General features: G+C 37.1%; 3 protein-coding genes and 1 long non-coding RNA gene across 7 annotated transcripts; 2 read left to right on the forward strand and 2 right to left on the reverse strand.

The window, feature by feature from the left end:
• The first annotated feature begins 1,929 nt into the window (after positions 1–1,929).
• Positions 1,930–14,564, forward strand: LOC125202761 (cellulose synthase-like protein E6). 2 transcript variants are annotated; one of them, XM_048101210.1, is made up of 8 exons: positions 1,930–2,359; positions 2,424–2,748; positions 2,817–2,957; positions 3,047–3,178; positions 12,801–13,013; positions 13,104–13,325; positions 13,506–13,853; positions 13,927–14,564. In XM_048101210.1, exons 1-8 carry the CDS (start codon positions 2,073–2,075, stop codon positions 14,467–14,469), a joined length of 2,211 nt encoding a protein of 736 aa, XP_047957167.1. In that variant the 5' UTR covers positions 1,930–2,072; the 3' UTR covers positions 14,470–14,564. The 2 variants fall into 2 exon arrangements, with proteins under 2 accessions (XP_047957167.1, XP_047957168.1); XM_048101211.1 differs by lacking the exons at positions 1,930–2,359; positions 2,424–2,748; positions 2,817–2,957; positions 3,047–3,178 and adding exons at positions 11,598–11,875; positions 11,938–12,262; positions 12,344–12,484; positions 12,573–12,704.
• Positions 3,528–5,172, forward strand: LOC125202764 (cellulose synthase-like protein E1). The gene is made up of 4 exons (XM_048101215.1): positions 3,528–3,652; positions 3,746–3,967; positions 4,121–4,468; positions 4,543–5,172. The coding sequence occupies exons 1-4, from the start codon at positions 3,545–3,547 to the stop codon at positions 5,083–5,085; spliced, it is 1,221 nt and encodes a 406-aa protein (XP_047957172.1). The 5' UTR covers positions 3,528–3,544; the 3' UTR covers positions 5,086–5,172.
• On the reverse strand, positions 5,866–10,718 carry LOC125202763 (acetyl-CoA acetyltransferase, cytosolic 1-like). 2 transcript variants are annotated; one of them, XM_048101213.1, is made up of 15 exons: positions 10,567–10,718; positions 10,228–10,270; positions 9,989–10,087; positions 9,722–9,895; positions 9,541–9,646; positions 9,205–9,343; positions 8,440–8,517; positions 8,299–8,364; positions 7,879–7,964; positions 7,075–7,174; positions 6,890–7,000; positions 6,763–6,804; positions 6,569–6,655; positions 6,363–6,457; positions 5,866–6,078 (listed from the first exon to the last, which is right to left on the reverse strand). In XM_048101213.1, the coding sequence occupies exons 2-15, from the start codon at positions 10,262–10,264 to the stop codon at positions 6,045–6,047; spliced, it is 1,254 nt and encodes a 417-aa protein (XP_047957170.1). In that variant the 5' UTR covers positions 10,265–10,270; positions 10,567–10,718; the 3' UTR covers positions 5,866–6,044. The 2 variants fall into 2 exon arrangements, with proteins under 2 accessions (XP_047957170.1, XP_047957171.1); XM_048101214.1 differs by having other exon boundaries at positions 10,509–10,647.
• Positions 12,363–15,764, reverse strand: LOC125202766. 2 transcript variants are annotated; one of them, XR_007173187.1, is made up of 6 exons: positions 15,449–15,664; positions 15,302–15,347; positions 14,067–15,081; positions 13,504–13,688; positions 13,079–13,182; positions 12,363–12,499 (listed from the first exon to the last, which is right to left on the reverse strand). It is a non-coding gene; the product is annotated as an uncharacterized LOC125202766 (long non-coding RNA). The 2 variants fall into 2 exon arrangements; XR_007173188.1 differs by lacking the exons at positions 15,302–15,347; positions 15,449–15,664 and adding an exon at positions 15,709–15,764.
• Between the last annotated feature and the right edge of the window lie 8,602 nt (positions 15,765–24,366).

Below are 24,366 nucleotides of genomic sequence, written 5' to 3' on the forward strand. Positions count from 1 at the left end.
GTACAATATGCATGTTAAGCATTTTATGTAAAATATTACGTGATTTTTAGTTTAAAAGGTGGTAATGCTTTTCAAAATATAGTTTACCATAACGTTATAGTAATTATGAAATGACATGTTGATGGTGAATTATATTTTGAAATTTTTGATGACGTCTTTCGTTTTCAATAATAGATTACCAAGATCCTTATATTTGAAGTGTCCATCCATACACTCTTTGAAATTGGCAATAGTGCTAGAGTTGTTCCTAGCCACCAAGATGTCATCGACATATAAAACAATACTTTATAAAAGGAGGGTTGTCATTTTTGAAGAAAAAATTGTGATTAGATGAGCTAAAATCAAGCAATATCTTTTTTAAAAAAGTAGCATTGTCCAAAGGCTTACATCAAGTCATATAAAGATTCGTTCTTGTTGGGTATCGGTGGTGCACACCCGAACTCCACATTAATATGATATTATCCGCTTTGAGCAAAGTCTTCACGGTTTTGCTCTTGGGGTGGAGTTGGGGTAGCACTTATATATGCTTGCAACTCTTGTTCATTCACCGACGTGGGATATGGTTTGCTCCCTTTCAATCCTCCCCAAACCAAGACCACCCGACCAAGATCACATGTCGACCACACATGTTACAGGTCACTAGGTCACCACAGGTCTTGGTCGAGCTCACGCAGAGACATCGAAGAACTTGCAAGCGCAACCAACGAACCCCGAGCCACACAGGCCCAGCCCTGAACCAGGGCTCTGATACCACTGTTGGGTCAGTGGTGCACACCCAAACTCCACATTAGTATGATATTGTCCGCTTTGGGCAAAGCCCTCACAGTTTTACTCTTGGGGTACTTTCCAAAAGGCCCCATACTAATGGAGTTGGGTTAGCTCTTATATATGCTTGCAACTCTTTAATTTGTTCATTCTCCGATGTGGGATATAGTTTGCTCTCTTTCAGTTCTAACTTGCACATAGGGTTAGCAAATCATACTGGTTGTGTTATTATCGGGTCAATCTGATATTGGAAATTTTCAGCTTGGTGTTAACAATACAATATAATTCGAATTGGCATGACACAATAAAAGTCTGAACCTAATATTAAATAATTAAAATTTGATGTTACATGATAAAATATGATACTCCAGTATAACACAGTTAAAACTTTATTGTAGTTTAAATACGAATAACAAAATTAAAGTATAATATTTTTTAAAAAGTAATAAAAATAATAGTAATATTTCTTAATAGTTTATCCAAACCAATACGATATCATTAGTTTTTTTTGGGTCGATCTCTTAAGGGCCCGAACTCAATATACTCAAACCGTTAACTTTGTGCATATACGTGTCAGATTATCATATTATATCCAAGATTCTCATCTATTTTGTCCATTTCTTTTATGTTTATTTTTACTATGTCAGCTATGCATTAAAACCCACACTATTTATAAATGAAATTAATTTCCTGGTGAATATTAGTTTGGTAGTTGATCATTAAATATATAGTGCCATCTAATTAACATTGGGACCTGTGCCGCACACTATGAAGCAGACCAAAAGAAATTCAATGGTAGAGGTAACAAAATTTGGCACGGCTGTTAATCGTGTGATAGACAGTTTAAGACAAATACTAAAATTAAAATATAACAATATCCACCACAATCGCTAAGAAAATAAAATCAAAAGATTCTCACAAAATTCGTTAAATTTTGCCACTTGAAAAATATAGCTCAATTGCACCAGAAATTTAAATAATTTCAGATCCATGAATTCAGTCATAGGCCTATTAATAAAGTTCAAAGTGTGTTATTAAACCTATTAATTAATTAATTAGTCAATAAAGAGCAATGCACATCTTAAACTAGTGACAAGGGTCAATACACAATTACAACTTATAAAAATACCATACAAATACCTAAAATATCACAACAAAAACCATCACTTGAGAGTGATAAGAGTCAAAACTCATAACACCTATTTCACAAAACGACATTACTGACTTGACTCTTTTGAACATACATTGGTGATAAATTAGCTCCTATCCATATTTTCCAAACACAGTTGCCACTACCAGAGAGAGGGATGGAAGGAAGGGATATGAAGAAAAACGATTACATTCCTCTGTTTGAGAGCAAGGCAGCCAAATGGCGCGGCGTTTACTGGTTTTACGCGATTTCTATGGCTGTCTCCATAGCATTGATATGCGTCTACAGAGTGATGCACTTCCCACAACAACATGGACTCAGAAGATGGACATGGATTGGCATTTCCATGGCAGAGCTCTGGTTCATCATCTACTGGATCATCACTCAATTTCCTCGATATCGAGCTGTCTCCCGTTACACCTTCAAAGACAGGCTCTCATCCAGGTACAAAGCGAAACCAAACCAAAACCGCAGATATCAGCAACTGACAGAAAAGCTTTTCATGCAGATATGAGGACGGCCTTCCACGCGTGGACATATTTATAAGCACAGCCGACCCTCAACTGGAGCCCCCACTAATGGTGGCCGACACTGTGCTGTCGCTGATGGCTTATGATTACCCTCCTGAGAAGCTCAGCGTGTATCTTTCCGATGACGGATGCTCTGACTTGATGTTCTACGCTCTTTATGAAGCTTCAAAGTTTTCCAGAGTATGGCTGCCATTTTGCAGGAGGTTCAATGTCGAGCTGCGGGCACCTAATGCTTATTTCTCTGCTGTTAAGAAAATACCTAGTGATGACCCATCTTTGGCCAGAGAATGGAGGGAGCTCAAGGTATATAATGCTCCCAATTCTTGGAATCAACTCGAAATCTGATTAATATTCATTTTCTTTAAAAACAGGAGTTGTATAACGAAATGGAGGTGCAAATAACTGACATCATGAAGCTTGGGAGAGTTCCTGATCAATTGAGAAAGCACCACAAAGGACTTCGTGAATGGGAATCGGGCGCAAGCAGAAGCAACCACCACACCATTCTTCAAGTACGAAGAGTTCATCTGCAATAAAAACATTCCACAGAGTTAGTTAAGCAGAACATCTCTAAGCATGATTTCATTTTGTGGCGTTTCAGGTGCTAATTGACGGGAGAGGCAACAAGGAAGTGGACATAGAGGGAAAACCATTGCCTATGCTCGTATATTTGGCACGTGAGAAGAGACCTGGGTACCCACATAACTTCAAAGCAGGAGCCATGAATGCCTTAGTAAGTCCAATGAGGTTATGGCATTCTTTTTTCTACCTATCTAACAAATGTTCAAGTTCAATGGATATAACTCTAATGGACTTAAGCAGATAAGGGTGTCATCTTGGATAAGCAACAGCCCAATCATTCTCAATCTAGATTGCGATCACTACTCAAACAACCCTCAATCTGTGAGAGATGCATTATGCTTCTTCATGGATGAAAAACAGGGCCATAACATTGGCTACGTGCAGTATCCTCAACTCTAATGGACTTAAGCAGATAAGGGTGTCATCTTGGATAAGCAACAGCCCAATCATTCTCAATCTAGATTGCGATCACTACTCAAACAACCCTCAATCTGTGAGAGATGCATTATGCTTCTTCATGGATGAAAAACAGGGCCATAACATTGGCTACGTGCAGTATCCTCAGAAATTCGATAACATCACAAAAAATGATCTTTATGGAAGTTCTTTGAAAGTGCCCGTTGACGTAAGAGTTAATAACACTACAAGTTTTATAAATTCATATTTGTATAGATAGATAGAAGGATAACTTACGAGAGAGTTTTACTGGTAACTGAAGCTAGAGCTTTCAGCCTTGGATGCACATGGAGGACCACTATACATTGGAAGTGGCTGTTTCCATAAAAGAGACGCTCTCACCGGGAAGAAGTATGAGAAGGGGTCTCACATCAACTGGACACAAGTGGAAGAGATACATGAACCAGAAAGAGAAAATCTTCTAGAGGAAATTGCCAAGCTTGCAAATTGTAGCTATGAAGAGAACACGCCCTGGGGCAAGGAGGTGGTTCTCTCTCTCTCTCTCTCTCGCTCTCTCTTGCACGCGCGCACACACGCACACCATACCTACAAACAGCAAAATTATATGAAACTATACATAGGGAGTGATTAAGGTACAGTCTTTAACAAGTTTGATACAAATATAGTTAACTTACAGATGGGGTTGAAGTATGGATTTCCTGCTGAAGATGTGGTTACTGGATTATCAATACAGTGCAACGGATGGAGATCCGTCTACTTTAACCCAGGGAGGAAAGGCTTCTTGGGAGTAGCTCCTGTGACGCTGTTAAGTGCATTAATTCAGCAAACTCGATGGTCCGAAGGCCACTTTCAGATATTCCTGTCAAAATACTGCCCTTTAATATATGGCCGTGGAAAGATCCCAATACAACTTCAAATATCATATCTCTGCTACAACCTGTGGGGAGCAAACTGTTTGGCTACGTTATACTATGTAATTGTACCGACCTTTTGTCTTCTGAAAGGAATCAATTTGTTTCCACAGGTATGCCTAAATATTTAGATTTTTTCAGAATAATCACTTATGATCTTCTGAGAATGCACTGATTTTTGCCACAGTTTTCAAGCAACTGGATTCTACCATATGCATATGTTCTCGTAGCAAAATACACTTACAGTCTGGGAGAGTTTCTCAGCTGTGGAGGCACACTAATGGGATGGTATAATGATCAGAGAATGTGGCTGTACAAGAGAGTTACCAGTTATCTTTTTGGATTCTGTCAAACAATCATGAGGTACTTGGGCTTCGCAAAGTTGGATTTTACAATCACTGGGAAGAATGTGGATGATGATGTTTCTAAAAGATTTGAGCAAGAGATAATGGAATTCGGTGCAGCTTCATCAATGTTCATCATTTTAGCAACAATTGCGCTGTTCAATCTCCTTACATCAATCTCTATTGGCAGAAGCATCATTATCAAGAAGCCAGCCATAGATTTGGATTCTTGTGCATTACAGATTCTTTTGAATGGGGTAGTGATAATAATCAACTTACCCTTGTTTGAAGCCCTCTTCCTTCGGAATGATCAGGGTTGTATGCCCTCCTCTGTCACATGCCAGTCATTTTTCTTAGCTGCGTTAGCTTATGTGTTAGGATATTGAGATTATAAACTTCAACCATGTGAAGAAACTAGCGAAACATCAAGTCATTGCATATTTGCATGTACTTGCTGACATTTATGCAACTACATTCATGTTTCGAGAAAGAATTCAAAAAACAAGGACCAACAGTACATGAGAATCAAATAAACAGTACAGAAATGCAAAAGGAAAAACATTTGTGACAGTCTGACAAATATCATCATAGATATGCAACTTGTATAAAAGCAGTAGTTGACAAGAAAATGAAGAGAAAAACATTTGCCAACCAAGTGAAGCACTTTCTTTCAGATAAGCTTCCAAATTTGATCTGTAATTAAATGGTGTCGACAGTGATACGAGTACTTATAATCATTCTTCTTGTTGTACACATGAGCTCACTTTTTTGCATCTTACATCAATTGTTCTTTCAGCATGTTCGGCATGTGTAGGGCACTGTACCAACTTCAATTAAACAGGTTGTCCACGAAAGGATATTGCACAGATAAATAACAAACAAGTGCATTATCAGTAAGAATTCTCCAAATAATAAAAAACACAAGAGGAATTATTACTGACAGTCTTGGAAGTGGGGAGTGGAGCAGACGTTATGCCATTGAGTCTGGTTGCAGCTCTAATGAAGAAGCAGATGTCTATGCTGGAGGTTTTGAAATTGATAAACGATCTTTTCAAAGGTAACAGGAGAATGAAGCATGTAAGGCACAAATATTCTAATAATATCATTATTAATTCTATCATATAGAAGTAAGTTTAGGAGATAGGATAGGTTTGATAAGAGCAGAATGGAATAGATAAAATATCTCCATATAGATGCAAATCGATAGAACTGTAACACAGTACAAATACATTGGAATAAGAACATTATTCATATAAGTATTTAGGAGGTACTGCTCATTCCTCCAAGGCTGGGTGAAACATCTGCAGATGTTATCTTTGCAGCAGCTGGCAGCTTATAGTTGATATCACAGCAGAGAGCGTGCCACCTGTGACACGGGCCTGCAGCATACACATGTTTTATATGTTTAGCATTTCTTAATGTTTAGGCAAAGTCAATCATAGATATATTAGTCATGCCCAATTTGAGGGTGTCTGTTATAGAATGTCTATTTGTAACATTCCTTGATTTTCTTTGCTGGAATAGATTAGCCTATTGTTGTATGTATTATATTTATACAAACTAGTAGATGAGACGCGTTTCATTCACTGCAAACACATGGTTACGTACATAATTCAAAAAGAGAAAAGGTACTAGATGATTTTAAATCACTTATAAACCTTACCGCTTATTTATGAGCTCTAGAACAACAGCAGATGCACCTCCTCCCCCATTGCAAATTCCAGCAACCCCGAACTTCCCTTTGTGTTGCCTCAACACCTAAATCACCAGTTACAAGCAAAAGAAGTTAAACACCGCACTTGATCAACAGGATGAAGAGTAGATAAAATTATGGCAATCCCAAATTGTTTTAAAGGGGCGCAAGCATACCCCTAAGAGTGTGACCAGGATGCGAGCTCCACTACAGCCTATAGGATGTCCCAATGACACACCACCTCCGTGTACGTTTAGTCTTTCCTATAATGAGCACATTTATTACTAACCAAACAAGATATGAGAAGAAGAGTTCTATATATTGTATACAGTATAACTGTTTAACTTGGTGAGATCACATAAAAACTCACAGGGTCAATATTGAGCAACCTCTGATTTGAAAGAGCAACAACCTGTGAAAATGAAGTTATGACACTTTTTAGATTAGCTAGAGAGAAGGATTCTTTAATCTCATATAAATGGAGCATGAACTCTTACAGAGAAGGCTTCATTAATTTCATAAAAATCAATATCAGATGCTTTCAACCCAGATTTTGAGATTGCTCTCGGTATCGCAATGGCTGGAGCAGTTGTAAACAACTCAGGTGCCTGACAAACCGTTAAATGTCAGCACCTTTCAAGTTTCAACCCAATCAAATGTAGGAAAAGAGGATTCAGAGTACCTGGGCAGCATCAGCATAGCCTCTGATTCTAGCAATAACGTCCAATCCGAGTTTGACTGCCATTGCTCCACTCACTAGGACCAAAGCAGCAGCCCCATCACTGCATAAGACAATGTCCACATAAGGTAATGCTCATTCCGAATGCTTAATGACAACTGGAAATCATAAAAATGCACATAAACAATACTGGTTGACTACAAACTCACTCAAGTGAATGAACCAAGTTAAAGAGCACAACAATAACAGAGATCCCACTCATCTATATTGTCAAGTAAATGGCATCTATATTCAGTGCCTAGCTACACCATATGTGGTGCCTAATCTATTGACAGTAACTAGCATAATTAGAGAAAGATTTTATGTAGGTACATGCATATGCATGTTATATACAACAGAAAACATGATCCTTTTTCAGTTGTTATTCGATTATTGTTATCTCGTCATTAGTTACTTTCCTTGTTGTCAGTTATCATGCAGGCATCTTCGTCGGGCTTCAGATTTCCTACTGATCAAAAGTGGTCTTCTTCTTATCATCTTATGGAAAGACCATTTTGTGGGGGACTATCACTTGGGAGAGTTCTTGTTCTGATTTCTGATAGTTTGTTACCTTTCTTATTGGTTCTTAATATAATTCCTCTTGATTTTGGGTACTTGGTGTTTTGTTCTCTTTACTATAACGTTATCCATTCATGTTTTCCTACCCCATAGATGGCTAAAGTGGCTGTTGGACTTTTTAGGGTAGTGAGGGAGAAAATGAAGCAGGACAAGTTGCTCACAAGAAGAGGAAGGCATGGAGTACCAAACCTTATACTAGAAGCATTGCCAGCTGTTACAGAACCTCCATCCTTCTTGAAACTTGCCCTGAGCTTTCTTAACCTCGATGCATCAAACTGACAACATATACAAGAGAAACAAAAGCCTCATGAAACGAATAAAATAAAATAAAATAAACATTGCTTGCGAAGTAGATCAAAACTAATACTCCTACATCATCTAAGAAAATATGCTTTTTCTGTTCAAGAGGCAGATATATTCATAGAATAAAACTAAATTAAAACAAGAATTAGGGAACATAAAAAATTCAAATCGGCTTCTAATCATGCCTTTGGGCATATATATAAATTTAATTAGATCATAAAATTCACAAAGAAATCATGGCAAGTCTTACTAAAACAATTCATCTATTTTCATCAGCTCTTAAAAATTCACAATGTAGTTATTCACCTTTTTTAGACCTTCATCTTTGTTGATGATTGTAGACGGCTTCCCCCTGCCACCAGAGATTTCAACCTGGAATCCACCAAAATTCAGTCCTTTTAATAAGGAAAGGACACTTAAATTCGTTTAAAATAAGTGAAGACTAACCGGAACCATCTCCCATGAGAATGCACCACTAGATTCTGCAGCAAGACCTCGTTCAAAACTTTGAATAGCATAAGAATCCTAGAAAGAAGCAAATGTGCATAACTTGATAATCTGACTAGGATCGGAGTTCAAACTAAATAACATTAATCTAAGTAATCACGGAACCATTCACAATTATAAAGTAATAATTGAAGCAGAGATTAATATACAGAAAAGTAGGACATATGGGTTTAATAGACATTATGAAAGGAAAATGAAATGCCATTAGGTGGGCATAAATAAACAACCCACATGTTATAACATCTCCAAACAAATAAAAGAATTCAAAGATAGAATGTCGATGTCCAGAATATAAGGATTTTCAAAGAACTTGGAGCCCATCAAGATCAAAATACAAATTAGGAGAAAAAAAGAATAGGTTTGTACAAGTGAATTCTCAGGCCTTTTAAAAACTGTTCTATAACCTAACACATTTACTTTGTTTTGAAAGACATATTATTCCAATAAAGTGTATCTCTCCCAAATTGAACAAACTAATTCCAACTCAACTACAAGAGTTATCTCCTGGTAGTCTAGTACAAATGGGGGTTTGAAATAAAGAGGAAACAAAAAAAGATGCATGAAAAAAGAGTATGAAGACAGTTGCAATTAGTTGAGAGCATACAGTGACTGCGTTCACAATGCACATAAACAAATATGCCTCCACCCCATTAAAAGGTTCCTAGCAGAAGACAACTAGAAAATGTAACCACGCAACCCAATCACCTGTTGTTCTCTTGTTATATTATGTTGGTCAGCACAAAGCTCTGCACAAACACCCATTCCAAAATCATTGTAGACATCCCAAAGGCCATCTTTAAGCATGCCATCAACAATAGTATCATGCCCCAGCCGTGAGCCTATCCTGTTAAAGAAAGCATGGCATTACAATGGTAGAAGGATAAACCTCAAACCAACACCATGAAAATGTAGTATCAAGATACAACAGCAAGGGAACAACGTGTGTTCTTCAGTGAATTTGATTTTAAAAAGCTCGGCCTACAGAATTATTTTCCAAAAATGACCTGTAAAAAGCATATTTTCAACAACCATAGTCCTCACCTTCCCGAAGGGATATACTTGGGTGCATTGGACATGCTTTCCATACCACCGGCAACTACTACATCATTCTCACCCAGTTTAATTGTTTGAGCAGCGAGCATTGTAGCTGCAATAAAGAAATTGAAATCATCAAAAGCTTCTTGAAGTTGGTAACCACAACACTATGCAAATGCCAACCAACCTTTCATCCCTGATGCGCATACTTTATTTACGGTGGTGCAGACCACTGAATTAGGTATACCTGCACCTAATGCAGCCTGTCTAGCAGGAGCTTGACCTAAATTAGCACTAAGTACATTCCCAAAGAATACTTCCTGCACCATAGATGGATCCACACCTGCCCTCTTAAGAGCACCTACAAAAACATAACGAGATTTTAGTGACACTAACATAAGAAATTTTGTTAACCGCATTCAGAAAATCCAAATTCAGGCCAAAGTGATCTTACATGCAATAGCTATAGAACCAAGCTTTGTAGCAGGCAAAGATGAAAGCGAACCAAGGAAGCCGCCAATTGGAGTTCTTGCAACACCGACAATGTAAACATCTGCGGTCGATTATTCATAAGCCTCATTTTCGTGTTTTGAAATTAAAAATACTAGTGAATGCCAGAAACACAGAGAACATGTAAAGGAGCTTAATAAGTATCAGCAACTACAATATCACGGTTGAGAAAAATAATATCACCTTGAGGCATAATGGAAGTATCATCAACAGAAGCCATGAAAACCTGCAAGAAATAGGTAGAATTATGAAAATTCAAAATAAAAATCATGTCAAAGAGCAAACTCTAGCATACATACATAATAAGGAAAATGCCTAAATACCAAATTTGTAAAAGTTGAATTAGAAAACGAAAACAAGAGGTACTAAGAAAAATGCCTAAATACCAAATTTTTAAGGAAGATAAGAGATTAAATAAACTGGTGATCTTTAGCTAAAAGTAGATAAAAACAGCAAGAATTTACAGCAAAAACGAAGATACAACTCAAGATTCCATTAAGAGTCAGACTATGATCACAACACCTTAAAAGATTTCAAACCACCGAAAAGAAAGGGAAATTAAATTGAAGAGAGAGAGCTGAGAAAATCGAAGAGAGAGAGCTGAGAAAATCGAAGAGAGAGAGCTGAGAAAATCTTTTTAAATTGCTTCGCTCAATCAGACACTAATAAAGAAAGATAAATAAATAAGTAGATTTTATGCATTGAAGTGCGTGATATTATAATATTCGTTCATGTTATAGTATTTATAATTTTATATCATGAAATCAACTGTAATTTTTTTATTTAGCTTCAACTTTTTTTTTCAATGTAACTTGTTTTATATTGCTTCATTTTGATTGAATTTGTATTATGACTCAGTTGAAATTGTGTTTGGATCAGCTTCTCTGGATATGTACTCCAGATCATCTCCAACACCCCAACACAAAAAAAAATACCCAATTGAAAAAATGTTAGAAGTTATGAAATCCATTACTTTTTAAAATCACACAATAATCATAATTAAACCAAATTTAGTTATTTTTGGCAATTCACCCTTTTAATTAAGGTTATCTTAATTTTTTAGTTTAAATTTGATAGTACATATGCATTTAATAAATACTAACACATTTTTCATATAATAATAATGCTAAAATTACCTAATGAATATATATAAATTATAATTGAAATTATAAAATTTATAAATAATTTAATCCTTTTTATTTAAAATATTAATAATATTATTTGAATAAAGTGGACGTGAACTTTTCGTCACTTGTAAAAGCCCAATTCAAATGCACCACCATAGAAATATACGATTCATATTATACATACAGCCCAATTCAAAGAATTAACTAGCTATGAAAAAAGAAGCAATGCACATTGTAATACGCAACTAATCAGAAACGTCAATACAACTTTCAAAAAATATCACGACAAATACCAAAATGTCACGACATATTATATAACTTGAGAGTGAGAGAAAACTCATCACACATTTTACACAAAATGACAATACGGAAGAAAATGAGTGATGAGTTATCCATTCTATCCAAGCACAATTACCAGAGAGAGAGATGGGTATGGAGAAAAACGATTACATTCCTCTGTTTGAGAGCAAGGCAGCCAAATGGCGCGGTGTTTACTGGTTCTACGCGATTTCTGTGGCTGTCTCCATAGCATTGATATGCATCTACAGAGTGATGCACTTCCCACAACAACATGGACTGACAAGATGGACATGGATTGGCATTTCCATGGCAGAACTCTGGTTCATCATTTACTGGATCATCACTCAATTTGTTCGATATCGAGCTGTCTCCCGTTACACCTTCAAAGATAGGCTCTCCCGCAGGTACAAACAAAACCAAACCAAATCCACAGTGACAGTAACTGACAGAAAAGCTTTTCATGCAGATATGAGGGCAACCTTCCACGCATAGACATATTTGTATGCACAGCCGACCCTCAACTGGAGCCGCCACTAATGGTGGCCGACACTGTCCTGTCGGTGATGGCGTATGATTACCCTCCTGAGAAGCTCAGCGTGTATCTTTCTGATGACGGGTGCTCTGACTTGGTGTTCTACGCTCTTTATGAAGCTTCAAAGTTTTCCAGAGTATGGCTGCCATTTTGCAGGAGGTTCAATGTTGAGCTGCGGGCGCCCAATGCTTACTTCTCTGCTGCTAAACAAGTGCCTAGTGATGATCCTTTTTTGGCGAAAGAATGGAGAGAGGTCAAGGTAATGTAATGCTCCCAATTCTTCACATCAGCTCGATATCTGATTTTTATTCATCTCCTTTTTTGGTTTCCTTCTGAACAGAAGTTGTATAATGAAATGGAGGCGCAAATAACTGACATCATGAAGCTGGGGAGAGTTCCTGATCATTTGAGGAAGCATCACAAAGGACTCTGTGAATGGGAATCGGGCGCAAGCAGAAGCAACCACCACACCATTCTTCAAGTACGAAGAGTTTATCTGCATATAAAAACATTTCACAGAGTTAGTTAAGCAGAACATCTAAGCACAATTTCATTTGGCGGAGTTTCAGGTGCTAATTGACAGGAGAGGCACTGAGGAAGTGGACATAGAGGGGAAACCATTGCCAATGCTCGTATATTTGGCACGTGAGAAGAGACCAGGGTACCCACATAACTTCAAAGCAGGATCTATGAATGCCTTGGTAAGTCTGACGAGCGTATGGCATACTTCTTTCTACCTAATTAACAAATGTTCAAGTTCAATGGATGTTAATTATAACCCTCATGGACTTAAGCAGATAAGGGTGTCATCTAGGATAAGCAACGGCCCAATCATTCTCAATCTAGATTGCGATCACTACTCAAACAACTCACAATCTGTGAGAGATGCATTATGCTTCTTCATGGATGACGAACAGGGCCATGACATTGCCTACGTGCAGTTTTCTCAGTGTTTCGATAACATCACAAAGAATGATCTTTATGGAAGTTCTTTGAGAGTGCCCAATGAAGTAAGAGTTAATAATGCTGCAAGTTACATAAATTCATACTCGTATAGATTGATTGGAGAACTTACCAGAATGCTTTACTGGTAACTGAAGGTAGAGATTCTAGCCATGGATGCACATGGAGGGCCACTATACGTTGGCAGTTGCTGTTTCCACAAACGAGATGCTCTCACTGGGAAGAAGTATGAGAAGGGGTCACACATCAACTGGAAACAAGTGAATGAGATACAGGAACCAGAAAGAGAAATTCTACTAGAGGAAACAGCCAAGTTTGCAAACTGTAGCTATGAAGAGAGCTCATTCTGGGGCAAGGAGGTTCTCTCTCTCACTCTCTCTATTGTGCGCACACACATACATACCATACATATCATGTAAAATTCTTCCTTATTTTATATGGCTAAGAACAGCAAAATTTTATGAAACTACAAAAAGGGTATCATTAATGACGTGACTACAATCTCCAACAAGTCTGATACAAATATAGTTAACTTACAGATGGGGTTGAAGTATGGATGTCCTGTTGAAGATGTGGTTACTGGATTATCAATAAAGTGCAAGGGATGGAGATCAGTCCACTTTAACCCAGGGAGGAAAGGATTCTTGGGAGTAGCTCCTGTGACGCTGTTAGGTACATTAATTCAGCACACTCGATGGTCCGAAGGAAACTTTCAGATATTCCTGTCAAAATACTGTCCTTTAATATATGGCCATGGAAAGATCCCAATACAACTTCAAATATCATATCTCTGCTACAACCTGTGGGGAGCAAACTGTTTGGCTACGTTATACTATGTAACTGTACCAACCTTTTGTCTCCTGAAGGGAATCAATTTGTTTCCACAGGTATGCATCAACATTAAATTTTTTCAGAACAATCACTTTTGATCTTCTGAGAATGCACTAATTTTTGTCACAGTTATCAAGCAACTGGATTCTACCATATGCATATGTTCTCCTAGCAAAATACACATACAGCCTGGGAGAGTTTCTCCGCTGTGGAGGCACACTAATGGGATGGTATAATGATCAGAGAATGTGGCTGTACAAGAGAGTTACCAGTTATCTTTTTGGATTCTGCCAAACAATCATGAGGTACTTGGGCTTCGCAAAGTTGGATTTTGCAATCACTGGGAAGAATGTGGACGGTGATGTAATTAAAAGATTTGAGCAAGAGATAATGGAATTTGGCGCAGCTTCATCAATGTTCATCATTTTAGCAACAATTGCACTGTTCAATCTCCTTACATCAATCTCAATCGCCAGAAGCATCATTATCAAGAAGCCAGTAACAGATTTGGATTCTTTTGCATTACAGATTCTTTTGAATGGGGTTCTGATAATAATCAACTTACCCCTGTTTGAAGCCCTCTTCCTTCGGAAGGATCAGGGTTGTATGCCCACTTCTGTCACATGCCAGTCAATTATCTTAGCTGTGTTAGCTTATGCGATAGGATATTGAGAGAATAAATTTCTACCATGTGAAGAAACTAGCAAATATCTAGTCATTGAATGTACTTGCTGACATTTATGCAATATTATTCATGTTTCGAGAAAGAATACAATAAACAAGGACCAACAGTAGCATTAGAATCAAATAAACAGCACAGAAATGCAAAAAAGACAAAGAAGGGGTGTCTATATTGTGACAGATATCATCATAGATTAGATAAAAACTCACAGGGTCAATATTGAGCAACCTCTGATTTGAGAGAGCGACAACCTGTGGAAATGAAGTTAAAACACTTTCTAGATTAGCTAGAAAGAAGGATACTCTAATATCATATAAATGCAACATGGACTCTGACAGAGAAGGCGTCATAGATTTCATAAAAATCAATGTCAGATGCTTTCAACCCAGATTTTGAGATTGCTCTAGGTATCGCAATGGCTGGAGCAATTGTAAACAACTCAGGTGGCTGTGCAGCATCAGCATAGCCTCTGATTCTAGCAATAACGTCCAATCCGAGTTTCACTACCATGGCTCCACTGACCAGGACAAAGCAGCAGCCCCGTCAATGCACAAGACAATGTCCACAGCAGGTAATGCTCATTCCCGAATGATTAATGACAACTGGAAAATCATAAAAATGCACATAAATTAATACTGGTAGACTACCAACTCACTCAAGTGAATGAACCAAGTTAAAGAGAACAAGAATAACAGAGATCCCACTCATCAACATTGCCAAGTAAAGGGAATCTATATTCAGTGCCTAGCTAAACCATATGTGGTGCCTAATCTATAGACAGTAAGTAGCATAGTTAGAGTAAAATTTTATGTAGGTACATACATTTACATATTTTCAACAACCATAGTTTGAGCAGCAAGCATTGTAGCTGCATTATGAAAAAAATAAATAAAAGTCATCAGATAGTTTCTTGAAGTTGGTAACCACAACACTATGCAAATGCCGTGTAGGCCACCGAGTTAGGAATACCTTCACCTAAGGCAGCCTTTCCAGCAGGAGCTTGGCCTAATTTAGCACTAACTACATAGCCATCCAACAAAATATAACAGAAAAGAAATTTGGTAAACTGCATTCAGGAAAGCCAAACTCAGTCCAAAGAAAATGCCCAAATACCAAAAGTGTTAAGGAAGATTACAGATTCGATACAATATTGTGTTTTGCTACAAGTAGATTAAAACAGCAAGAACGAGCCGAAAAGAAAGGGCAATTAAATTGAAGTGAACACGTACCAAGAAATCGACGAGAGTTCGCTTCAAAATTGCTCACTTCAAGTTGCTCAATCACGCGGGATATTTATATTATGATTGATTAATTATAGTTTATAGCTAGTTCTTTTACATTTTCACTTCAGTTCATGGATTCAATTTTAATTATTTTTCAATTTAACTTATTTTTTATAGATTAAAGTTCAAACGTAGTCTTATACATTTGTCCAAAAAAAAAATTTTTGCTCATACACGTTTAGTTTGTAAGTTTTTGGTTTATGTTTGGGCATAACAATCAACTGGGTCAAGTAAGTTTTCTATGCAAATGCACGGGATATTATATGGATCAAAATATAATTTTTGGAACCAAAAACTAACAAACTTGACGTGTAAGACCAAAAAGATTTTTTGGAAAAAAAAAAAAAATTTTAACCAAATAAGAATTGATCAGTTTTTAACAAGATGAACCAACGCATCTGTTAATATTATAACTGAAATTATCTGTGTTTTCAAAGGTTTTCAAAATTGCAAACTAGTCCTTTAACTTTCAGAAATTACATTTTTGGATGAATTTCTTACACAGCAACTTCATTGGAAATAAAAATTTTCAAACTGGCCCCAGCCAGGGGCGCTGCCCTCAGACCCCCGTCCATCTGTTAAGGGGCTTCGCCCCTAACATCATAATGAATTCAAATAAGCGTGCACTCCGCACCTCCAGACTTATATGATGTCTCATTATGATAATACTGATCAATCAAGTTAATCCAATTACACTAAAATATCCAACATTCCTCTGCTATTTTAGTGCAATCCTTGATTAACTAAAACAAGTCATCTCAAACATTCAAACTTCTGCATAAATGAAATATTGTAACGATTGAATTCCACCTTAGTACATTACACATTCCAAACATTCGAATACCCCGGGTGTCCCTAAGGATTGAACCCTAAGAACTCACATTGAATACACGAAGATAATGTACACAAAAGTTTACATACGAATATGTTCTATCTTGACACTATATTTTACTAGCCTATGTCCTTATCCTTCATAAACATGTCGAAACCAAGTCACAGCTTCTTGAAGCGGCTAAACTTCATGCTTATATAGGTAGCTCTTTTATTCTTGCACCTACATTTGCAATTTTTCAAAAGAACTATTAAGAACATATACATTCAACCTCCTTAACTTGTAGGTCTGAACACATACCTTGGGATGATTTTCAAATGTGTTTCAATCTCCAAATATTAAGTCTTCCACATTGAATTCTGCATCTAGTGTCATACTTAGGGGTGAGCATTCGGGTTTCGGTTCGATTTTTCGCCCAAACCGAACCAAACCGAAAAACCAAAAATTTTCTAAAATTGAAACCGAACCGAACCCGAAAAACCGAAAACCCGAAAACCGAACTACAGAAACCAAACTAAAAAACCGAAATTATTGGTTATTTAAAAAAACCCAAAAAAAAATCAAAAATACATAAAAATGTGTAAAACGATAAAATACGTACTAATCTAAATAAATTACTAATCAAAATTCATCTGTGTAGAATACATATTGTACAATTAATCTGAAAAATACATATAATGCTATTGAAACAATAAACTGTCAACTACTCAAAATTAGTGTTCTCGGTATGAAAATACAATTAATCTATGACTGGGCGACGGTGACGGACTGGAGTTGGAGGTGACGGTGACGGTGACGGCGACAGGGTGGAGCTGGCTTGGGTGGACTTCTGGGATCGCAAATACCAAGCTTGTCTATGAAGAGCGGATCTAATTGTATTAGTGTCTATAATTGATTTCTTCTGTGTAATACTAATCGATAGGGCCTCATTGGTAAGTGCTACAAGATCTCTTGCATTGGAACCCATGGTTATGGACCCGAATCCGTTAGTATGGAACATTTTATTTTCCAAGTGAAATCCCCTAGTATATGAAAGAGTGAAAAAACGTACTAATCTAAATAAATTACTAATCAAAATTCATCTGTGTAGAATACATATTGTACAATTAATCTGAAAAATACATATAATGCTATTGAAACAATAAACTGTCAACTACTCAAAATTAGTGTTCTCGGTATGAAAATACAATTAATCTATGACTGGGCGACGGTGACGGACTGGAGTTGGAGGTGACGGTGACGGTGACGGCGACAGGGTGGAGCTGGCTTGGGTGGACTTCTGGGATCGCAAATACCAAGCTTGTCTATGAAGAGCGGATCTAATTGTATTAGTGTCTATAATTGATTTCTTCTGTGTAATACTAATCGATAGGGCCTCATTGGTAAGTGCTACAAGATCTCTTGCATTGGAACCCATGGTTATGGACCCGAATCCGTTAGTATGGAACATTTTATTTTCCAAGTGAAATCCCCTAGTATATGAAAGAGTGAAAAAGTGTTGGGGGCGCCGGCGTGGATCTAGAGGCGACAGCGTGAGTGGAGAGCTGGAGGCGTCATACCGAAGCTGGCGTGGGGTGGACCTCTGGAGAGGCCAACGTTGACGGCTGGAGAGTTAGAGAGTGGAGGGAGAATGGAGGCGGCTGAAAGTTTGATGTGTATTTTTAGGGTTTAGTTTTAAGGCTAGTATATATATATAATATATGTATTATTATGAAATATAATTTGGTTTTTCGATTTTTTTTTATCCGAACCGAACCGAACTAAAAAACTGAATTTTTATTATTTCAAAACCGAACTGAACCGAAAAACCGAAAAAATCGAATCAAATTTCAAAATTTCGGTTTGGTTCGGTTCGGATATTCGGTTTTCGATTTTTTTGTTCACCCCTAGTCATACTAAATGGGAATTGAGTATCTTAATATCAAAGATTTGTAGTGGACTTTAATCCCATCCCTACAGCCAATTTGTGCACAAGATCTCTACTTAACCATTTGGTTAAATGATCGGCTAAGTTGTCATGAGTTCTCACAAACTCCACAGATATCACACCATCCATAATAAGTTCACGAATCATGCTATGTCTAACGCCTAAGTGTCTTGACTTTTCATTATACACTTGACAATATGCCTTAGCCAAGGTAGCTGCACTATCACATCTGATAGATATAGGTGATATCGGTTTAGCCACAATGGAATTTCATATATTAGATTTTTTAGCCATTCAGCCTCTTTACCAGCTGCTGCTAATGCCACAAACTCCGATTCCATTGTTGAATTCGTGATACAAGTTTGTTTCTTTGATGCCCAACATATAGCACCACCTCCAAGACGGAATACCCAACCACTTGTGGAAGAATGATCTTCCATATTGGTGATCCAACTTGCATCCGAATAACCTTCAAGAACAGAAGGAAAATCCAGAATAAGACAAATTATAATCCATGGTTCCTTTTAGGTATTTAAATACTCGATTCATTGCTTGCCAATGGATTAAACTTGGATTATGAGTATATCAACTCAATTTTCCAACTGCAAAGGCTATATCGGGTCTACTACTAATCATAGCATACATTAGTGATCCAATAGCCTTTGAATATTCAAGCTGATTCACAGCAACTCCTTTATTGGACATGAGTTTTGCATTCGGATCAAAAGGAGTCTTAACTGAAGAACAATCTTTGAAGTTAAACTTTTCCAACACCTTATCAATATAATGTGATTGAGAAATGGAAATTCCTTGTTCTCCATGTGTGATTTTAATTCCAAGAATCACATCAGCCTTCCCCATGTCTTTCATCTCAAACTTAGATGACAAAAATTCATTTGTTTTATCAACTTGATCTTGGTCAGTACCAAAGATCAACATGTTATCCACATATAAGCAAATGATAACCCCTTTACCGGTAGCATCAAATTTGCTATATACACACTTGTCTGCTTGGTTTAATACAAAACCATTAGACAACACCACGTCATCAAACTTCTGATGTCATTGCTTGGGGGCTTGCTTTAGTCCATAAAGAGATTTTACCAATTTACAAACCTTATGTTCATTACCAGGTATGACAAAGCCTTCTGGTTGTTTCATATAAATCTCTTCATCTAATTCACCATTCAAGAAGGCAGTCTTAACATCCATTTGGTAAATTACAAGATTATGTATAGCAGCAAGTGCTAACAATAATCTAATTGTGGAAATCCTAGCAACATCATAAGTATCAAAAAAATCAATTCCTTCCTTTTGTCTAAAGCCTTGAATAACCAATCTGGCTTTATATTTGTCTATGCTTCTATCCACCTTCATCTTCGTTTTGAAGATCCATTTACTATTCAAAGGTTCACACCCAGGTGGTAAATCAGTCAGTTTCCAAGTACCATTTTGGATTATAGAATTCATCTCCTCTTGGATTGCCTCTTTCCAAAATGCAACATCCCTTGAAGCCATAGCTTCTTTGTAGGTCCTTGGATCATCGCCAATATTAAAACATTATTGATATTGAAAATTAATTTCATTTATTGATCCTTATACTAAGTACAATTGGAAATCATCTCCAAAAGACTTAGCTTTTCTTGCTCTACCATCTCTCCTAGCATTAGGAGGTGTATCAATCACTTTTCCAGTTACACCAAAGTTACTAGACCTTGCAATCATCTCTCCAGGTTTAGGTAAAGACGTGAATCTATCCTCATTGCCGAAATCAACATCCCTTGACTCAATAATAGAGTGCACAGTTACATAGTCATTGGGATTTATGACATAGAACCTATAGCAAACAGAATTTTCAGGATAGCCAAGAAACACACAATCTATACCTATTTGACCTATGGTTTTCATTTTAGGGTCAGTTAGTCTTACCACAGCTCGACAACCCCAAACTCTGAGATAACTCAGTTTTGGTGGTTTCTTATGCCAAAGTTCATAAGGGGTTATCTTGTTCCTTTTATTAGGAACTCTATTCAACAAATAACAGGCTGTTAACATAGCCTCACCCCAAAATCCTTCACTTAGGCCAGAATAACACAACATTGAATTAATCATTTCTTTCAACGTTCTATTCTTTCTTTCAGCTACACCATTTTGTTGTGATGTATATAAAGCAGTCGTCTGATGTATTATACCAGTAGATTCAAAATATACTGGATCATAATACTCACCTCCCCTATCAGTGCGAAGAACTTTAATCTTCACACCATGATGAAGCTCTACACTTTCTTTAAAGATTTTAAATTTATCAAGAGCTTCATCTTTTGAATGACATAGATAGACATAGCAAAATCTAGTAGCATCATCAATAAAAGTAACTACATACTTTTTATTACCAAGTGATAGAGTCGAATGAAAATCACACAAATCACTGTGTATAAGTTCTAATACCTTAGTAACTTTATTGACATTCTTATTGAAAGGTTTTCTAGTTATTTTAGTTAACATGCAAGTTTTACACTTTTCAATGTTCAACTCAAATGCTAGTATTAAACTCATGTTCGACATATCTTTCAATCTCTTGTAATGTACATGTCCAAGTCTAGCATGCCACAATTCTAATTTACTAACATGATTACTAAAACTAGTAGAAGTCATGCAAACAGAATTATTAACAAAAGAAACATCTAGATTCAACTTAAACATACCACATAGATAACCGAATCCAATAAAAGTACCATGCCTTGACAGAATGTATTTGTTACTTTCTAACACTTGTTTATAACCACAATTATTCAACACAATACCAGAAACTAAATTCTTACGAATACCAGGTACATATATAACATTATCTAACACTAAGGAATTTCCAGAAGTAAATACTAGGCTAACAGATCCTAGTCCTTTGATTGGTTCAGTTGCAACGTTGCCCATCTTCAAAGAAGATCCATCTTCAATTGGTTTAAAATCATTGAACCATTGACGATCCTTGCATACATGACATGTTGCACCCGAATCAATCCACCATGAAAGATCATCATCCTGCACATAAAATGCTTTAGAGATTATTGATGCATAATAATTCTCAACAGAATGATCATTAGGTACAGAAAACGAACCTGATTGCTTTTCAGGATCCTAAGATCCACTTGAACCAGCCTCGTATTTCCCTTTTCCTCCACCCTTTCCAGACTTACAATCCTTCTTAAAATGCCCGGATTTGTCACACTTCCAGCAAGTCAGTTTAGACTTCTTATTCCCAGCCTTACTGTTATTCCCTTGATACTTTCGTTTCTCTTGAAACATACGTTTCTCTTTACCAGCCTTTGAGGATTCACCCTCTTCCACCATGTTCACAGAAGAACCAACCATGTTTCTAGCATTACCATCAAAGCCCTTTTCCATTTCACGTATGGACTATTCAATTTGGAAGTCACTTCCAAGTTCGACCAAATTCAACTCTTCCTTCTTATGTTTCAGATTATTTTTAAAATCCTTCCAAAAGGGTGGCAGTTTATCAATAATACTAGAGATAGAAATGGATTCATCCATTTTCATATCATATTGGGAAAATTGTCCCAATATCCTCAACAATTCGTTGTATTATTCCATGACATGCCTCGTATCAACCATTTTATAGTTAATAAAGTTACCAACAAGAAATTTCTTGCTAGAGGCATCTTCTGCCATATATTTGGCTTCGAGGGAATCCCACAATTCCTTAGCAGACTCAACATTTTGATACACATCAAATAGAGAATCAGACATACCGTTTAAGATGTGACCACGACATATGTAGTTGTCATTCTCCCACTTCATCCGCCTCCTCGTCTGTTCCAGAGTTTCATTTTCAACAGCCTCGGGCATGGGAGTACTCAGAACGTACACGACCTTGAGATTCGTCAGCATGAAATGCATCTTCTTTTGTCAGCGTCTGAAATCCTGGCCAGCAAATTTATCTAACTTCGCGAAACCTTTCGTTCCTTCCTTCACTGTTTCCTTGTTCGACATTTTCAATTGATTTGATCTTTGTTAGGGAGATTCAAAATACTAAACAGAACGGATAATTTGAAAGTCGTGATGAAATCACTTTCAGATTCAATTTCGGTGGTTCTACCAAAATATTTGATCGGATACAATTCAGAGAAAATCAGAACTTTCTTATGTTGATCTCTGAGAAAAAAAAATCTTTTAACCAAACAAGAACTGATCAGTTTTTAACAAGATGAACCAGCGCATCTGTTAATTTCATAACGGAAATTAACTGTTTTTCAAAGGTTTCCGAAATTGCAAATTAGTCCTTTGACTTTCAGAAATTACATTTTTGGATGAATTTCTTACACAGTAACTTCGTTGGAAATAAAAATTTCCAAGCTGACCCCAGCCAGGGGCTCTGCCCCTTGGACCCCGTCCATCTGTTAAGGGGTTTCCCCCCTAACATCATAATGAATTCAAATAAGCGTGCACTTCGCACCTCCAGACTTATATGATGTCTCATTATGATAATACTGATTAATCAAGTTTATCCAATTACACTAAAATATCCAACACATGATCAATTTTGAGAATTTTCAATTTCAACTCAGTTGAAAGTATAATTGGAGCAGCTTCTCCGGATTTGATCTCTTGATCATCTCCAACACCCCAACTCAAAAAATACCATGATGTGAATCCGGGTGTCCTAGAGAATAATCGAAGAACCGGATTTGAGGACAAATCCTTTCACAAATAAGGAGAGGATGATGTGAATCCGGATATTCACAATCATAGGATGCAACGACATCGAGGGCCATGGGTTGATTGGGGTCCGGAAAGAAGGTGGAGATATTGCAAGGAGCCAAGCCGGATGCGGAGGTCTGACTCAAATCAGAAAAAGCCTATTAAGATGGTGTCCAAATTCTCTTCTAAGACCACCATTGTCTTCATCGTCAAAATAGCTTCGCGTGAGTACCTTACACGCCTCAATCGGAGCCCGGACGAGGAAGTTATGGTCGTTTTACAAAAGCCGCGCAGTCCAACAAGCAAAACGCCCGACCACAGAGAATTTGCCCGGCCTGGAGAAGAAAAACGCCCGACCCGGGCGTTTTGTGCGATTTTCGAATTTTGCTCATTTTTCCTCTTTTGTTTTGCACTTTTAACCTCTAGTATAAATACCCATGTCTAGGGTTTTTGTCATTAGCTTTTGAATGTTTGTAAGAGACCATTTCTCCATATTTGAGAGCTCACCTTCTTCATCTTATGAAGACTTATCAAATTCCTTCGGGTTGCATTCGATCTTTTGCCGGGCTAAGGTTGATTGTAAAGGTATGCTTGCTAGTTCTTGTGTTGCTAGTTTGTGGAGCCATTAGGTGTTTGTATGTGAAAGTGCCTTTGGGATTTCTTTCTTGTTCTTCACCTAAATCATAACACTAATCCATCCTCTATTCTTTTATCCATTTTTCTTGTTCCATTTCTTGGTTTATCTTGTTTATTCGTTGGGTTTATTTACAAGAATAAGTCCGGGGCAAGTTCATGAGTCTTCAATCTAGAGGATTCACATTATACCATCATCTTTCAATTGTGTATGAGTGAGAAAAAAGAGAAGCTAATTTAATTCTCTAAATTCGGTTCCACATCAACTTGGTAAAGATTCTATCTAATCTAGATAACCTCTCTCCCCCTTATAAGGTCTTTTAAGGGGCAGGGGTGAGTGGCTCATTTCTTATATTTAAGATTCTGCATCATTAAAAATGCATGCAGAACTACATAATTTAACCAATATGTCAAAATCAAAGTCAAAAAGAGGCCAACAGATCCACATTTTGAGCCAAAAATCATACTCAACATATGCAAATTGGTAAGTTAAGTT

The sequence above is a fragment of the Salvia hispanica genome, chromosome 1 (assembly GCF_023119035.1).
Source record: "Salvia hispanica cultivar TCC Black 2014 chromosome 1, UniMelb_Shisp_WGS_1.0, whole genome shotgun sequence".
In the NCBI taxonomy this organism is placed as follows: domain Eukaryota; kingdom Viridiplantae; phylum Streptophyta; class Magnoliopsida; order Lamiales; family Lamiaceae; genus Salvia; species Salvia hispanica.

Excerpts from the sequence above, each read along its gene's own strand:
- LOC125202763 (XM_048101213.1), bottom strand. The coding sequence starts at position 10,264 with ATGGCTTCTGTTGATGATACTTCCATTATGCCTCAAG. Across the intron at positions 9,344-9,540 it reads AAGTATATCCCTTCGGGAAG|GATAGGCTCACGGCTGGGGC; the intron begins GTGAGGACTATG and ends TTTCTTTAACAG. Across the intron at positions 6,656-6,762 it reads GGTTGCTCAATATTGACCCT|GAAAGACTAAACGTACACGG; the intron begins GTGAGTTTTTAT and ends TGCTCATTATAG.
- LOC125202764 (XM_048101215.1), top strand. The coding sequence starts at position 3,545 with ATGGATGAAAAACAGGGCCATAACATTGGCTACGTGCAGTATCCTCAG. Across the intron at positions 3,653-3,745 it reads CTTTGAAAGTGCCCGTTGAC|CTAGAGCTTTCAGCCTTGGA; the intron begins GTAAGAGTTAAT and ends TGGTAACTGAAG. Across the intron at positions 3,968-4,120 it reads ACACGCCCTGGGGCAAGGAG|ATGGGGTTGAAGTATGGATT; the intron begins GTGGTTCTCTCT and ends GTTAACTTACAG.
- LOC125202761 (XM_048101210.1), top strand. The coding sequence starts at position 2,073 with ATGGAAGGAAGGGATATGAAGAAAAACGATTACATTCCTCTGTTTGAG. Across the intron at positions 2,360-2,423 it reads AAAGACAGGCTCTCATCCAG|ATATGAGGACGGCCTTCCAC; the intron begins GTACAAAGCGAA and ends CTTTTCATGCAG. Across the intron at positions 3,179-12,800 it reads CAGGAGCCATGAATGCCTTA|ATAAGGGTGTCATCTAGGAT; the intron begins GTAAGTCCAATG and ends GGACTTAAGCAG.